Source organism: Schistocerca piceifrons, unplaced genomic scaffold, assembly GCF_021461385.2.
Source record: "Schistocerca piceifrons isolate TAMUIC-IGC-003096 unplaced genomic scaffold, iqSchPice1.1 HiC_scaffold_936, whole genome shotgun sequence".
NCBI lineage: Eukaryota > Metazoa > Arthropoda > Insecta > Orthoptera > Acrididae > Schistocerca > Schistocerca piceifrons.
In genome coordinates, this window is record NW_025729208.1 from 1,132,148 (window position 1) to 1,148,513 (window position 16,366).

General features: G+C 39.5%; 1 protein-coding gene across 1 annotated transcript in view; it reads left to right on the forward strand.

Annotated features, from left to right (window-relative positions):
* Window positions 1-16,366, forward strand: part of LOC124771312 (TATA-box-binding protein-like) — a 48,477-nt gene that overhangs the window by 28,535 nt on the left and 3,576 nt on the right. Inside the window, exons 2-5 of the mRNA XM_047249318.1 lie at window positions 9,168-9,301; window positions 9,380-9,623; window positions 9,786-9,889; window positions 9,972-10,066. Of these exons, the coding sequence (XP_047105274.1) occupies window positions 9,168-9,301; window positions 9,380-9,623; window positions 9,786-9,889; window positions 9,972-10,066 (577 nt within the window). The remainder of the gene's footprint in view (window positions 1-9,167; window positions 9,302-9,379; window positions 9,624-9,785; window positions 9,890-9,971; window positions 10,067-16,366) is intronic.

Here is a 16,366-nt window from a genome sequence, read left to right on the forward strand (position 1 = left end):
TGTTAACTACTATGTCAGTTTCTTGCTGGATGCTCTTGTGTAAGTGATGGGTGTCTTATGAGCTAACAAATATGCTTGTCTCACTTCCTTTGGTTTTCTGTCACAGTCTTCTTTCTGTTGAATGCGTATTCTCACTCAGCAGGTGCCATCATAATGTGTCGAGGGCTTTGTGACATAATGGGTGTCTTCTTGTTTCTGCCTCTTGTTTTGGCATGACTTGATTTTGCCTGTGGCAATGTTAATGAGTTTTAGTAAAAATTTCTAATTTCCAACCTCTCATTATTCTGCACCATAGCAGTACTATGGGGCCCAAACTCTACTTGCTCCAAGTTTTAAGGAGCCTCATGATGTTTCAGGAGCTGTGTATCATCAACTTGGGCAATCTCACTCATGTCAACTCTGATATGAGTCAACCTCAGCTGTAGACATCTCTTTCTGCTCTCCCCCCTTCCCCCATCCCCCCTCCTTCCTTCCAGGAAGTTACTGATGACCTTCATGCCGGTGACCACTTTCCAAACCAGATGCACCTATGAGATGGAGCAGTTCTTGAAAGGCAGCTGCCAAGATGAATGGTGAGCAGAACAAACTGGACATTGTTCATCCAGATAGCTATGTTTAAACAGGGGAAGCATCCAGAAATGGATAGACCCCATGTCACAAGTGTAATCCACCATGCAGCCATCTTATCCACACTTAAGTCCTCAGGCCGTGTTAGAAGGTGGACTGACGAATGCCACTCAGCAATGCGGTCCAGCTGTGTGGCCTTTTTTCAGTGTGGGAGCTGGATTCAGCAATGTCTTTCGATCCTGTATCCAATACAGCGCAACATGCTATGAAACTTGCAAATGCTGTTAAAAAAAAAAAAAAAAATCCTGCTAAAATATTTTAACTTAATATGGCAGACAGTACAATTTTGCAATTCATTGAGGGAGCCAAATTCAATATCTTTCCTTAAACCAGGAAAGCACCAAACATGTCCCAGTAATTACCAGAGCATTGCTTTAACAAGCTGTGTAGAAAAGAACTTAGAATGAATAGATGTCAGTCAGTGTTGACAACGTGACCCTGCTAGAGGCAGGTATTCAGCAGGTTTACCAACAACAGCATTGTATAGGAACACTTTTTGATATCAGTGAAGTGTACGATATGGCTTGGAGGCCAAGTGTTCTAGGACAGCTGCACCAGTTGGGTTTTTGTGGCCACCTGGATTCTTCTTATCTAAACACTATTTTCCAAGTTGGTGATATGCTGTGTAATAGTTTTGGGCAGGAGATATCACCCCACCCGCAGGTTTTGGGGAACGGACAAGTTGTGCCTGCTACAGTTTTATAGGGATTTCGTTAGATGGTGGCCTGACTGTGGGTGCTCAGTGCACAGATTAGTGAGACCTTCTTACCTGAAGGTAACTGATGGATTTCACCATGAGGTGATCATATTGGTCACAATTGCTCACAGGCCCAGGCCCATACCCAGTATGGGTAAAGAGACTAAGGATCTGCCACTTACCATCTGGCAGCAACTCCTCATTGTTCATCAGGCATATAAAATCCTTGCTGTTTCCAATTCATGAGCATACCATACTGTTGCTCATCCATCTCAAATTGTCCACAAGCAATAGGCTGTTTTGGAACCATGTTACGTATGAGCTGGAGTCACTGGTGAGGGGTGTGTATACATAGATGGATATATGCACAGGGACTATCTTGGTTTCTCTGTTATTTTTCGTGACTGTGTTCACAAGATCAGGTTGCCTCAAAGCTTCCCAATGTTCAGCACTGCATTATACACAATGTTGAGGGCACTAGAGCAGATGAGATGTGCTGCAACTGCTAAATTCCTTGTTTGTTCCAACTACATGAGTGTCCTTAATTCTCTACAGCACAAGCCAGTTATGGCCTCAGAGGTGGGATCTGACAGAGTGTGTTCCACAGCTTTGGGAGAGAGGGCTGTCTTTTTTTTTTTTTTTTTTTTTTTTTTCTTGGGGGCTCTGCTGGTAGTGATTCAGTACGGGCACAGCAACTCCACGTTTCCCAAGCTGAGGACTGGCCAGCACTGCCAGACCTCTTCTACCATAAACTCTGGGCATACATCAGGGACCATATTTAGGTGTGACAATGGAACATTGTGTGTTTCAGAGAATGGCAGGCTTGTCATCACTGCCTGGACTGGTTTTATACTGCAAATGGGCTGAATGGCTGTTGCTCTGGAACATCTGCCCCCCCCCCCCCCCCCCCCCCCCCCCTCCCCCAGTTGTATAAGGCTTGCGCAGGCTTGTGGGGCTCTTCCTGGTTCGGTATCAGCTTCCCTGGCAGCTCATGGGATTCCTGTTGAGTGACCTCAACCCAAGTCTACTCCTGCTGGGACAGGTGTACCGTCAAGAAGCTACATCTACCCAACAAATAGAGCCTGGATGGTCAGTCTGCCCAAGTAGTAGTCTCAAAATTATTGTGTCAAGGCACTAGTTTGTCATAACACTTTCATCATAATCAAGAGAGCAGAGAGAACCTTTGAGATGCTTTCCTCTTTTCTTCCTTCTATATTCTTAAGGGGGTTTGAGGTTATTGCTTAGTACTTAAAAAGGTGTTAATTGACTTAATAATGTTCACACTTGTAGTTGAAACTGACATGTTACACGAAGTACCTTAACTTCTGTAAGGTGTGGGTACCTGTTTCAGTATAATGGAGATGGACTCTGAGGAATTATGTGATAATTAGAAAAAGCATAGATGTCACAGAAGTGCAGAACTATATGAGTACAGTCAGTGGCACTTTGGAAAAAAACTGCAGCACTTGTTCTGACCTTCAACACTCCAGAATTACTTGAACATATTCTTAGAGATTATATCTGTCTTACGGTTTACTTGTTTATTCCCAGTACAATGTGATATTTAAAATGCCAAAGATTTGAGGATACCAGTATTTAAATACCGCTCTGGGGACTGCCTAGTATGGAGTAGGAAGTGCGTAGTTTGTAATGAAGAAAGGAAAATTCAAGAGTTGAAAGTTAAGAGACACATACCCTAAGGTGAAGATAATAAAGCTTTCCAAGTTATGCAAACTATGGCATTTGCTACTTATTTTGCGTTGGTTCTCAAGAAGCCATTCACAAAGTGTAATGCCACCACACAAACCCAGACCACAGAATCAAGTATGAGTACATGCACTTGTCAATGTACCAGCAGGGAAAAAACTACATTTGACACAGAAACCACTCGGAAGTCATCAAGGATGGGCTTTGAACGTCAGCAAGATACCACTGCACACCATCTGAGTTCCACTAAGCCATCTCCTCTATCCATGCAACCAGCTCCTCCCGTAAGTGAGGAAAAAGTCCCAAACAAAGTAATTCAAAATCGACTATAGTCACAGCTAAGTCATCTATTTTTCGATTTTGATTTTACTGTTGAGGCTATTGATGTTCACATGGAGGAACCAGAGATAAGGGTACCATCTAATGTTCCCCCAGACCTCTCGGGTAAATCACTGCCCTTGGAGAGGAGGACGAGAATGTCCATCTCTAGTCAGTGACTACGGAATTGCAGTGGATCTTAAGTGGATATCAAACACATTTGAAAGAATTGCAGCTTCTGGCATGGGAGAGACAGTTCTGCATCTGCTTACAAGAAACTCATTTTGAAGTTACCGTTACACCAGCTTTATGGGCTACCACCTGTGCAGGAAGGACAATCCTATAGGAGACAGGGCGAAGAGTATGGTGGCTGTTTTCATTGATGACAGCACTCCTGTCCTCTTACCACGGTCATACATGCAGTTGCAGTGGAAGTCCTCACACTAAAAACATAATGTGTTTTTTATATCTTTCACCTTACTATCCGTTGGGTGCAGGTGCAGTGACAGAGCTCTTCCAGGCACTCCCCCACCCATCTCTCCTCATTGGTAACAACACTGCACATCATGTGCTGTGGGGCTTGGCTACCACATGCCCCAGGTGTCGAATTATCAAGCACCTTATCCATTTAGAGTGTATCTGCCTTTTGAACTCTATTGAGATGACACACTTTTCTACAGTAATCTTTCGCTGCTGACCTCTGTTTTTGCTCCCCACATGTTGCAGACTCATTTGAGTGGGAAGTGGCCACAGATTTACATTCCAGTGACCACCTTACAGTGTGGATCCACCTGCTGACACTGATGATGGTTGACAGAAGACTACAAGGATGAATGTTTCAAAGGGCAAATGTTTGAAAGACAGTCAGTAGGCCATTTCTGAACAACAGAAATGTTCCTGGGACAACAACTGATGTGTTTGCTATGCTGGGGAATGGAATCAGCACCAGTTCAGTGGATCATATGTGTAATATTGTGTAGTTTAATTATTTATTGTATTTAATATTGTCCATAGTGTGAAGTGTAATTTACAAAGTTAAAAAACAAGTTTGGTGCACAACATTGTGTGCAGATAGATCGTATCTCTGCTTATAATGTTTGATTATCTAAGGACGAGTGTCCCTTGTGGACGCTAGTCAGTTGTTTCCTGAGGATGGCCCAATAAGCCAAAAATTAGTTAGGAATAAACAAAAATCAATAGAACAAAAACAACTTGTTAATCAACCTCAAAAAAGTAATATGGTAACATGTCACCTGTGTGATCCACTGAACTGTTGCTGGTTCCATTCCACAGTCTAGCAACCCCGTCAGATGATGGCCTGCCCGAGATGGAATCAAGAATGTTGCTTGGCAATCAGAGCCAAATACACAGCCTTTCTGAAATTAGAACACCATCCATACACAAGTGAGGTGAATGATAAAAGAACTGAAGAGGAACTGCAGGAAGGAATTTGTGACTTTCATTAATCGGTTTGCCTCCACTGCACAAAATTGGGAATCAGTAAGGCAGATTTCAGGTAGGGTGGTACACCTCATGTTGCAAACTTATTGAGGAATGGAATCTTGGTGGGCATTGCTAGATACATGGATCAGGCTTTAGCTGAACACTCTTTTATTTTCACTGTGTCATTTGGACAAATTCCTGAATTCCAGATGTTCCGTAGGACTGTGGAGATGAAGACATCTTAGTTTACCATTCTGCAAGTGGGAGTTGGAATCAGCTCTGTCTGTAGCCAAAGACACTGTTCCAGGAACCGATCAGATTCATTATACCAAAAGCAGGTTCTTATGTTTCAATCAGACATGGTTTGATGGACAGTATACCCCCTCTCCCCCCCCCCCCCCCCCCCTCCGTCCTCTTGGAAGAAGGCAATGTTAATCCCATTATGGAAACCGTACAAGCATTGTACCAACCCTAACAGTTACCGGTGTGTGATTAAGATTCTCAAGTGCATCATCACCAGCCACCTCATCTGGCTTCCCGAATCCCAAGGTCACCTGTGCCTCTCACAGTGTGGTTTCACTTGCTGCCAATCTGCCGTTGACAACTTAATTCTACTGAAGATGATTGCTCTGCAATCAGGAGCTCCTTTAAATACTCTTTGTGGATGACTATCTTCTACTCTTCCTCTGATCTTACAGCACAACGAGGCAACTACAGCTGACTGTTAGAAGTCTGTAAACTTAGGCCTATTAAACTAATGTTAAGTTCTCAACAGAGTAGGCTACATGCATCTATATTAATTTTGGTTGTCGATGTTTTAACTAGCCAAAGTTCACAACAAGAGACAGTATTTTAAACTTTATGAACAGTGTACACCTTTTGGGCCTACTAGTTGACTGACACGAAATTAACCTGGCTTTCACAACTGAAAGACTGCAAACAGGTTGTGTCAAATCACTGAATATTTTGAAATTACTCAGCAGAAAGGTGTGGGCTGCTGATAGGTCCGGCATGCAGTTTTATAGAGTGTTTTTTCAGATCATGATTATGTGAAGTCTGGACCTGGTGTAGATGCGGCTCCCTCATACTCATGCTGTTCGGTTCTGTGTATTTTATGTTCTTACATTAGGGCACCCTTTAGTTTGGCTGAAGATCTGCCTGCCATCCTCGCTCATGCCGCCACCAATGCAACAGGGGTTTTCAAATTTTGTGAACTGTCACACTTCATCCCTAAAGTACTGTGGAGGGGCGGAGAGGGTAGGTCATTGTGCACTACATGGATAGCATGCCCAGATAGTTTGGCATAATAATTAAGTGATTTTCAGTTTAAAAGGTTAGTGCATTGTGACAGCAGCTTTTTATAATTAAGTGGACTTTAATACATTAAAAGCAAGTCTTTCTGTGGGAGAATGGCCTTTGGTTCTCCCCCTTCCTTTCTTACACTTCATACACCGTGGCATTGTCATAAGAAAGAAGAATGTTACTTCTAACAGAACTATGTGAAACACTGAATATCTTGTGGATCTGGATCATTGCTGTTCAGAGCTACCCACTAGTTTATCTCAAAAGAATCGGAGCTTTTCAAAATCTCTTCGCAAACACTACATTGGTACTCTCAATATACACACACTCTTCAAACTTGAGAAACTAAAACAACTCAGACATACTAGAAAAATTTCATATCAAAATTCTCGCCATTCAAGAGATGCGCTTCAGAGATGAAAACCATTTCAATACAGAAAATTACAGGATCTACAAAGGGAAAACGGCTGTCAGAAGAGGCATACCATCACTGTTTGGTACAGGATTTGCTGTACATAAATCAGTCGTGGATAACATCATAGACTTCAGGTCCATATCAGAATGTATTTCCACACTCCCCTTCAAATCAGCTAATCAAGCATTCACAATTACCAGTGCTCATGCACCAACAAATAACCATTATAGAAAAAAGCCACAAGAAGTTGAAAACTTCTTGGAAGACATGGAAGAAGTAACCAACAACATTCCAAAAAGACACATGAAATTTTTAATGGGAGATTTTAATGCGCAATTAGGTAAAGAAAGTAAGTACAAACAAATCAAAGGTCCGCACTCAGCACACATTCGTACAAACAAAAGTGGAGAACACCTCATAAAATATGGTCAAAATTTCAACCTCAAAGTTATGTCGACGCAATTTCAAAAGCCAAGATGAAAACTTACAACATGGAAAGCACCCAACACCGTGTGGAGAGAATTCCAGATTGATCATGTGGCCATTTCCACCAAATGTACACGGGAAATTCTAAATGTCACAACATGTAAGGGACTTTTCGAGTCTGATAATTATTTACTACAAGTTAAGATTAGGACAATCCCGAGACAGCAAAAAAACAGCACGAAACAAAATAGTCAAACCTGATCCGGAATACTTGAAGATAAACAGGGACAAAGTTGTTGAAGAGATTATAGGCATTCAACAGACACTTGGACAGACTTTGTGTAAACAATTCAGAAGGCAATGCAATGGGGGCAACCTCCTAGGAAATGAAAACATAGGTGGTGGAATGTGAATTGTGATATAGCCATTGAAAGAAGAACACAGGCATGGAAGAAATTCAGCAGTAACAGAACATCAGAAACATGGAAAGAATTTCACAAGATTCAGAAACAATTAACAAAGGAAATCAGAATAGAAAAATGGGCATATGACAACAACAGGATGAAAGAAATTGATGAAGATTTCAACAGAAATAACACTAGAAATTTTTACAGAATATTCAAAGAAAATATGAAAGGTTATCAACCTCCTAGCCTCTGCTTCCGAAGAACAGATGGATCCCTCGAAATGAACATGAAAGAAAATTGCAAAATCCTCAAACAATACTTTGATGAACTTCTGAATTGCAAAAAACCCACAGAAAAATTAACCTTCCAAAAGGCCACAGCCAACCCAGATTCTAATCCACCCACAATAGAAGAGATAGAGAGAATCATCAAACAAATGAGAAATAACAGAGCAGCAGGAGAAGATGGTATTATTGCCGAGAGCTGGAAGCTCCAAGATGAAAACATCACCAAGCAAATTTTTTAGATTATCTCAGAAATTTGGGTCACAGAGAAGTTGCCAAAGGAATGGAAATGTGCTTCGGTCCATCCCCTACATAAAAAGGATGATAAGTCAGATCCAAATAATTACAGAGGTATTTCTCTAGTACCAGTGACATACAAAATTCTCTCAAAGGTGTTATTAAACGGACTAGAACCACAAGTAGAGCCGCAAATAGGTGAATATCGGGCAGGCTTCAGAAGAGGGAGACCAGGCATAGAACAGATCTTGAACTTGAGAAAACTTTTGAAAGTCAGACAGATGAGAAACACTGTAGTTACCTTTGTTGACTTTAAAAAGCATAAGACTCCATAGACCAGCAAACTCTCTTTGACATACTGGAAGAGTATCGCATCGACAAAGAAGCGAGGGCAATTATACAATAGATGCTCACAGACACCACCTCGAAGATTAAGTTCATGGAAGAAATTTCGGTACCCTTCCGGATACACACAGGCGTCCGACAAGGAAATGGACTTTCACCAATCCTGTTTAACATAGTCTTAGACAAAATTGTCAAACAATGGGAAGAACAAGTTAAAGGAATACAGCTAGGAAGAACACGTGAAACAAAAACAATCATAAAATGTCTGGCATTTGCAGATGACATAGCCATAGCACACAGGAGGCAAAGGAAGCACTGGAACACCTACATGAAATAGCTGCCAAAACAGGTCTACGGATATTGTATGAGAATACTCAATACATGAAACGACAAACCAACAATGTACACATCATGCAAACGATGTATGGATCCGTAAAAAGAGTTGAAAAATTTAAATATTTAGGGGAATACGTACAAATAGGAGGATCAAACAAGGCATCCAACATAGAACGAACAGAAAGACTCCAGAAAGCATACAAACTCAAATGGTCACATTATAATAAGAAAAGCATAGCAAGACAGGCCAAAACTAGACACTACAAAATAGTTGTATTACCGGAAGCACTATATGCATCAGAAACGACCACAATTGGAGCATCAGGCAATATAGAGACAGAAAAAATAGAACACAAAATTCTCAGGAAAATATTTGGACCAATACACAAAGATGGCATATGGATCAAAAGACCTACCAATGAGTTATAGCAACACATTTATGCTATTTTCGGAGGTTTTTTTCACATATATACCAATTGCCCATAATAGTGAGAAAAATTCCTGTGAAACTGTGATGTTCCAACTTATATTTCTAATTATTTAATTTTTGCATGAACCTATCTTCCTTTGTTGTCTTTCCTTAGTTGACACATTAGGTATGACAACCATTATTAATTTTTCAGCAAAATCTCATGTCGCCAATGGTTGCACCATCAAGCCAGATTGCACCACCAGCTAGTCTTGGGCCTGCTACTCCTGGTCCAATGACACCAATGACTCCTGCTTCTGCTGATCCTGGAATTGTCCCACAGCTTCAGTAAGTAGCACGTTATTTATGTACAGTGGATTGTGACGTTTATACTCTACTCGAGGAGTAATATTGAACTAATTTCAGGAATATTGTATCGACAGTAAATCTTGGTTGCAAACTGGACCTTAAAAAGATTGCACTGCATGCACGAAATGCTGAATACAATCCCAAACGCTTTGCTGCAGTAATCATGAGAATTCGTGAACCAAGGACCACTGCTTTAATATTTAGTTCTGGAAAAATGGTATGCACAGGTGCAAAGAGTGAAGATGATTCAAGACTGGCAGCAAGAAAGTATGCACGTATCATCCAGAAGCTTGGGTTCTCAGTGCGTAATATTATTATTTTTATTACTATGATTAGTAGTAGTAGTAGTACTGTTTAATCATCATCATTGTCATAATTATAAGATGCCTAGCATGTAGTAGGAATTATTTTCTCATTCATGAAATGGATATTTACTGATCCTTAAAGAAATATTGTGTTGCAGGCCAAATTTTTGGATTTTAAAATTCAAAATATGGTGGGAAGTTGTGATGTTAAGTTTCCCATCAGGCTTGAAGGTTTAGTTTTAACGCATGGGCAGTTCAGCAGGTACGATGTCTAATATTATGGGAGGTTAAATAGATATATTAAATTCCTTTGGGAATAACATTTGCTTTATTGTGTGTTTCAGCTATGAGCCAGAGCTTTTTCCGGGACTGATATATAGAATGGTCAAACCAAGAATTGTCCTCCTCATCTTTGTGTCTGGAAAGGTTGTTCTGACAGGTAAGAGTGAATATAAAACTAACCTAATTGTCTTTATTGCTATATGTTTCATTAAGATTGTCTGTTCAAATTTACTTACATTTTATGTCCTGCTGCTGAGTAGTAGCCGGAGGGCACTTAAAATTATGCATCTGAAGCATTGTCACATCAGGAATACATTTTCAGGACAAGGGTTAATGTATGTATGTATGTATGTTCACAAGTTGTCTCTGACCTGTCACACCAGCCCCTTTATTGAAAACAAGCACCTTCAAGAATGAAATGTATAGTTGCCCACTTCACAAAACGTAAAAATATAGCGATCTTTCATTACAGCATTAAGGAATCACAATCGGAGTACTCCTGTTACTTGGGAGTAACAGAATATGTGGATGTAAAGTATAACAATTTCATAGGCTCTTCTACAGGTTAAGCAAATGAAAGGCTTTAATTTACTGACAAGATACTGGAAAACTACACTTTTTTCAGTGAAAAAGATTGCTTGAAGCATTTGTATGGCTGCCCACTTCACAAAACATAAAAATATAGTGATCTTTCATTACAGCATTAAGGAATCACAATCGGAGTACTCCTGTTACTTGGGAGTAACGGAATATGTGGATGTAAAGTATAACAATTTCATAGGCTCTTCTGCAGGTTAAGCAAATGAAAGGCTTTAATTTACTGACAAGATACTGGAAAACTACACTTTTTTCAGTGAAAAAGATTGCTTGAAGCATTTGTATGGCACATACTAGAATGTTGCTCATTTGAAGCATATGGAATTTCAAGCTTGGGGAATGTGCAAAGTAAGTCAGATGGTATACATGCATCTTAACTGATGCCAATTCAAAGAAAACTGTCTTATGTCCAGCAAAATCCACTTTGCAAATTTCAAAAACTGGCTTCAGAGGAAATATTCTTCTATTAAGTACTTATCTTCAAGAGATTGTGAATATGTCATTAGATTAATAACAATATGTGCAGAACGGAAAGTATTTTTCCAGCACACTAACCTTGAACTGAATGAAGGCAAAGGTAGTATGTGGTACAATAAAATGTAGAGTCTGTTACACACTATCAGGGTGGCTTGGAAAGTTCTCAGAACGGAATAGAAAAAGGTACCTACATCACTGAACCTTTTTTTTATTTTTCAATGTAGTCTCCTTGTAGATTAATGCACTTGGTCCAACGATGTTCCAGTGCCTTGATCCCATCTCGAAAATGAGTTTCGTCCAGGCCTGCAAAATAGTTGTCAGCTCCGGCTATCAATTCTTCGTTTGAAGTGAATCTCTGTCCACCAAGAAAAATATTCATTTTGGGAAGAGTGGAAGTCTGACACACCCATATCAGATGAATAAGGCTAGTGTGGCAACAATTCATACTTTAGTTTGTGTAATTTAGCCGTGGCGGTGGCACATATGTGCGGACACGCATTCTCTTGATGAAAGATAACTTCCTTCCTGGTTAACCTGGCCTTTTTACACATATATTTTTTTTTGCAATTTGTCCAGGAGGTTAACATAGTATTCTCCAGTAATTCTTTGCCCAGTGGGGAGACAGTCTACAAACAGAATGCCCTTCGCATCCCAGAACACTGATGCCATAACTTTTCCCGCCAAAGGAATTGTCTTTGCTTTCTTTGGTGGCATCAGAGAATCAGCATGTTTCCACTGCTTTGACTGTTGTTTTGTCTCTGTGGGCCCAAGTTTCATCTGTTGTTACAAACCAGTGTAAAAAAAAAAATGTTTGTTTCTTCTAAAATGGGCCAAACATTGTCCTGATATGTCCATTCTCATGCGTTTTTGATCCAGTGTCAAGAGTCGTGGCACCCATCTTGCAGATAATTTTTTCATTTCTAATTCTGCAGTTAAAATGTGACACACCCTTTCAGATGACATCTGGCAAGTATGAGCAATTTCACGCACTTTCAATCTGCGATCTCTAACGTTTTCCTGACGACTGGAGACTGTGTGGCACTGGGGTGCGAGCCTCTCACATCTCTCGCGGGTGATTTATGTATTGTGTGCAGCCGATCTTCTTCTTAGGACAGACGTCTGTGTCAAATACTTCTTCTCCGAAGATTTCATTCTGGTTAGGGAAATGATACTGAACTACTTCTCTACTTTTGAAATGATTTCTTACTCTCAGAATACTTTCACATCAACTTCGCTATATTTTCTTCTCCACAATAAAACAACCACACAAGTTTCACATGTGCTTTCAAGTCTCGTTATCTGGCGGTTTCCTGTGATTAAGGGTGGCAGTGTAGTACTGGTGTTGGTGTGCAAGACTCACGCTCCCTCTTGGCTGTCAAACTTACTTGGAGTTACTTCACCGATCTTCTTTCAGGATAGTCTATTGCGGTATTCTGCCCAGCTTCTTCTCGGAGGAATAGATGCTACTGTGGAGGAATTTTCTATACTTTTAAATTACTCAGTACACTCGAGAATACTTTGAGTTCAATCTCACTATATTTCATAACACACAACACTTTTCATACACTAAACATTTCTCCTTCCGGTCTGACAGAAGCTATTACAATCATCTTTCTACACATACAGTCTATAAATCTCTCCAAGTTTAACAAGACAACTGTCTCGACTTTACGGCAGTAAATGAGAGAATGAATGAATGAATAAAAGTCTCTTCTTTTCTTTCAACAACTATCAAATGTTCTCACCAATAATATTTTATATCTCACAGAGTACAATGCGCTTACACCTTGGGTGGGACGTGTAACTTCTTAGGCGGGCTCGGTGACTACCTGCTCGCGCCGATCATCAGTCCGATACACGTCCGTCATGTGCACACATAATTGTGGGGCAGTAGACATAGTACTACTTTACCACACTTATCTCTAAAATAACGTGTGTTTGAAACGGTGGAAATACGAGTGTCTCTAGAATTTACTCCGAAATTCTCGAGACACTACATATCCCCCTCCTTAGCTCAAACACACGATATTTTATACATGTTCGTTATGTACATCAGTGTCGTATTTATATAACATTACTTTATGGTTCCAACAGTTTTCCTTTTAACAATTGTGCACTTAATACATCATGGACCTTTTGGTTAATTTAAACTTTGTAAGGACAAGGATCTTTCTGTTCCCTTTCCAATCGTAAATTCCGAGTGTGCATTACCCAAGTGTATGCTGTTATTTGCTCTTACTTCGCGTACTACTTTATCTAAGTATGGATTTATTTATTACTTACTACAATCTAGAGGAACCCTGGGTAAATAAAGGTGTTCTTTTCAACACATGTAACTTCACACAAACATAACACTGCGAGTGGGAACAAGAATTCAAAGTTACCTGAATAATCTCTACAAAATGTGTGACTTTTGTCACAATACTGCCCTTCTCCTTCCTTCCTTGTGTCTGCCTACCTGCCCTTTTCCATCCAATCAATTCTAGGTGCTTCCACCTTATCCTTCCTGAGTAGGCTTTGTAGTCCATTGCCCTAGTATACCTATTTATGTACACTGTGATTCAAAACTACCCGGAAAAATTAATATCCTATTTTACCCCTCACACTCGCTTCACAATACTTCCTTTAACCCTTTCTTGAGTCCTCCATTTCTCTTCCCATCCTCAGTTTCCAGTAGACACACACACACACACACACACACACACACACACACACACACACACACACACACACACACAAAATTCGTTAGAATAGTCATTAAACTGACATCAATTTAGTCCATTTAAGTATACGCTGTAGCATAACGAACCACCAGATGTTCCTCTTCCTCCAACATACACCTACTATGATGTAATACTGTCCTCATAAACATGAATACTCTGTTCTTACCTATATAAATATCTCTGTACATGACCATGAACATTCTTCTGTACATATCTTTATGTAATGCGGAACCATCACCTTACATAACCATGTGCGCATACCTATCACTATGTGCACAATTTTCCTCCTCCAACACACGATGGTTCTTACATCATCTTAAACTGTGCTCTTTCTGTTTGTGTCTTTGTGTTTCACTGTGTGTATGCTTATGGGTAGTTGTGTAGCCTGATTCTTCAGCCAGCTTATGTAAAATAAGTTGAAGGTTATAGAAAACCACAGAAATTGAGAAGGACTTCAGCAATAGAAGTGTAAGCATATGGACAGGGGGAAAGATAGATTGGTACTCAAAAGAGAAGTAAGAAAGGAAAAAGTAGAAATGGTTGCTAAGGTTGAAGAAGAGAAAGAAGATAGCCCCAAAGACAGGAAACCCTTCCCATCCTCCTTTTCGAGGATCCCCGCTTTGCTGGTACTTGAGTGAGAAGCCGGAGGAGGTACGATGTTAAATGTCTCCTGCAGAATGGACATTCTCACCTTCGCCTTTGAAGCCCCCAAAGAAAGATCTTACCAAACCCTATGGAATGGCAAATGGTGAAGAATCAGTCACACTTGACTGCGAGGCTTATGTGAAAGATGTGGTGTGTATGTGTAGTGTTAGTCATGTTTGTACCTACACTACCCACCCCTTTCAAAATCGATATAAACGCTGCCCTCTGCATTACATCTCATAAAAGGTATAAATCTTCCATAAAAATGGAAAATTATACACTATGATAACATAGTTATTTCATTATTCACCTCATATTATATTTTATATACACATAAAATACCCTGTTCACTTTATGTAATCTAGATATCGTTCTTCTTAAACAGTATCATCATATTATATCTTCTCCTAGAATGTTATTCTGTTAGTTTTACCTCATGCTTAGAAGTCACTGTTTACAGTGACTCCTTAAATTAGTCATAACTGTGCAGTCATAATCAGTCACTTAAATACTAATATGATAGGATAGTTTAAGAGGTTATAAATAGATTACAGAATAGTCGAAGATTTGAAGTGAATCCAGTGTAGGAAAACTAATGTGGAAGTAACACCTAACCCAACTCAAGAACTGACGGTCGTCACTCCGCCCGTTAACACAGAATGTTAACATCCCTGAGGTACAGATGTGACTCCACCCGGATCCCGTGGATCTGAAATTAACCTCGCTTGATTACTTACGGACCAATACTTTCGTTAAATTTCGTGTGAAAGTCCCCACAACGAAACAGTTACCATTTTAGCAGGAAACACAACATTAAGTAAAGTTATTCTATGTTCTAATCTGTCCTGGACAAGTTTGAATTCTTTGCAAAAGTCATCTATAACCTTGTTAGCATCATTAGGATTGGAAAAAGCAACAATTGAAATGTTTCCGAAGATTATACTCTTGGTAATTTCTCGATCTATAATTATCTCAAATTTTTCCTCCAGACTACTTACATTTATAATGTCAAAGTTGGCTAATTTTTCTTTAAAATTTTGTTCTACATTGTTTATTCGTGAATTGACAGCTCATACATTAATACCTGGAATTTTCAATTGATTAATCAATATTAATTCCTTAGGTCGATCTGTGCTCTCTTTCAAGATATTCATTTCCTGTCTTACCGAATTAAATTTAACATTACATACATTTTCAAAAGATTCCAATTTTTCACTAATTTCAGATTCTGCATTATTATGTTTGTCTTCAGTGTCAAATACTAATTTTTTAGTTAAATCCTGAAATTGCACATCCTGTCTCTGGTTAAATTCAGTAAATAGCTGATTAATGTGAGTATTTAAAGAACTGGTTAGTTCACTCTTTAAATCTAATTTCAGATTCTCGACTTTATTATTCAGAGTGTCAAATTCAGTCTTTAGCAAACTTATATTTGTTGCATGACTGTTTAAGATTTCACTTTGGCTACTTAAAACCTCACTCTGATCATCTAATTTGATGTTCATTTGTGTATTTACTGAATCTAACTTAAGACTTGGAGCACTTAAAGTTTCATTCAATTCCTTTCTTAAGGAAACACTCAGTTCATGTCTTAACAAAGCATTTTGAGCATTTCGTTCTTGTCTTAAAGAAACTGAATCTGCTCTCTGTTCTTCTAATCTAATATTTAGTTCTTGTCTCTAGTTGTCTAATTTAAGGCTAGTGCTTTAATTAAATTTGCTACCTCAGTCCAGTCTGGCATTTCCTTTGTTACAGTCATTGCCATGGCTGGCTCTGAAGTTCTTGATGCACAATTTTATGGATCTTGGACCTGGTGATCATCTAAAGAAAATTCACCACTGAATACAATAACTATAATAATAGTTTATCATGCAATCATCCCATCAACTCTAACAAAAAATTATTGTTTTTTCACTCACCCGGCACAAAGTTTTTGGCTGCGTCGGTGAGTAGGTGTAGAATCGGCACTGGTGAATAGCATAGGTGCCGGTAGTGTCGAACATTGGTTATGGTGT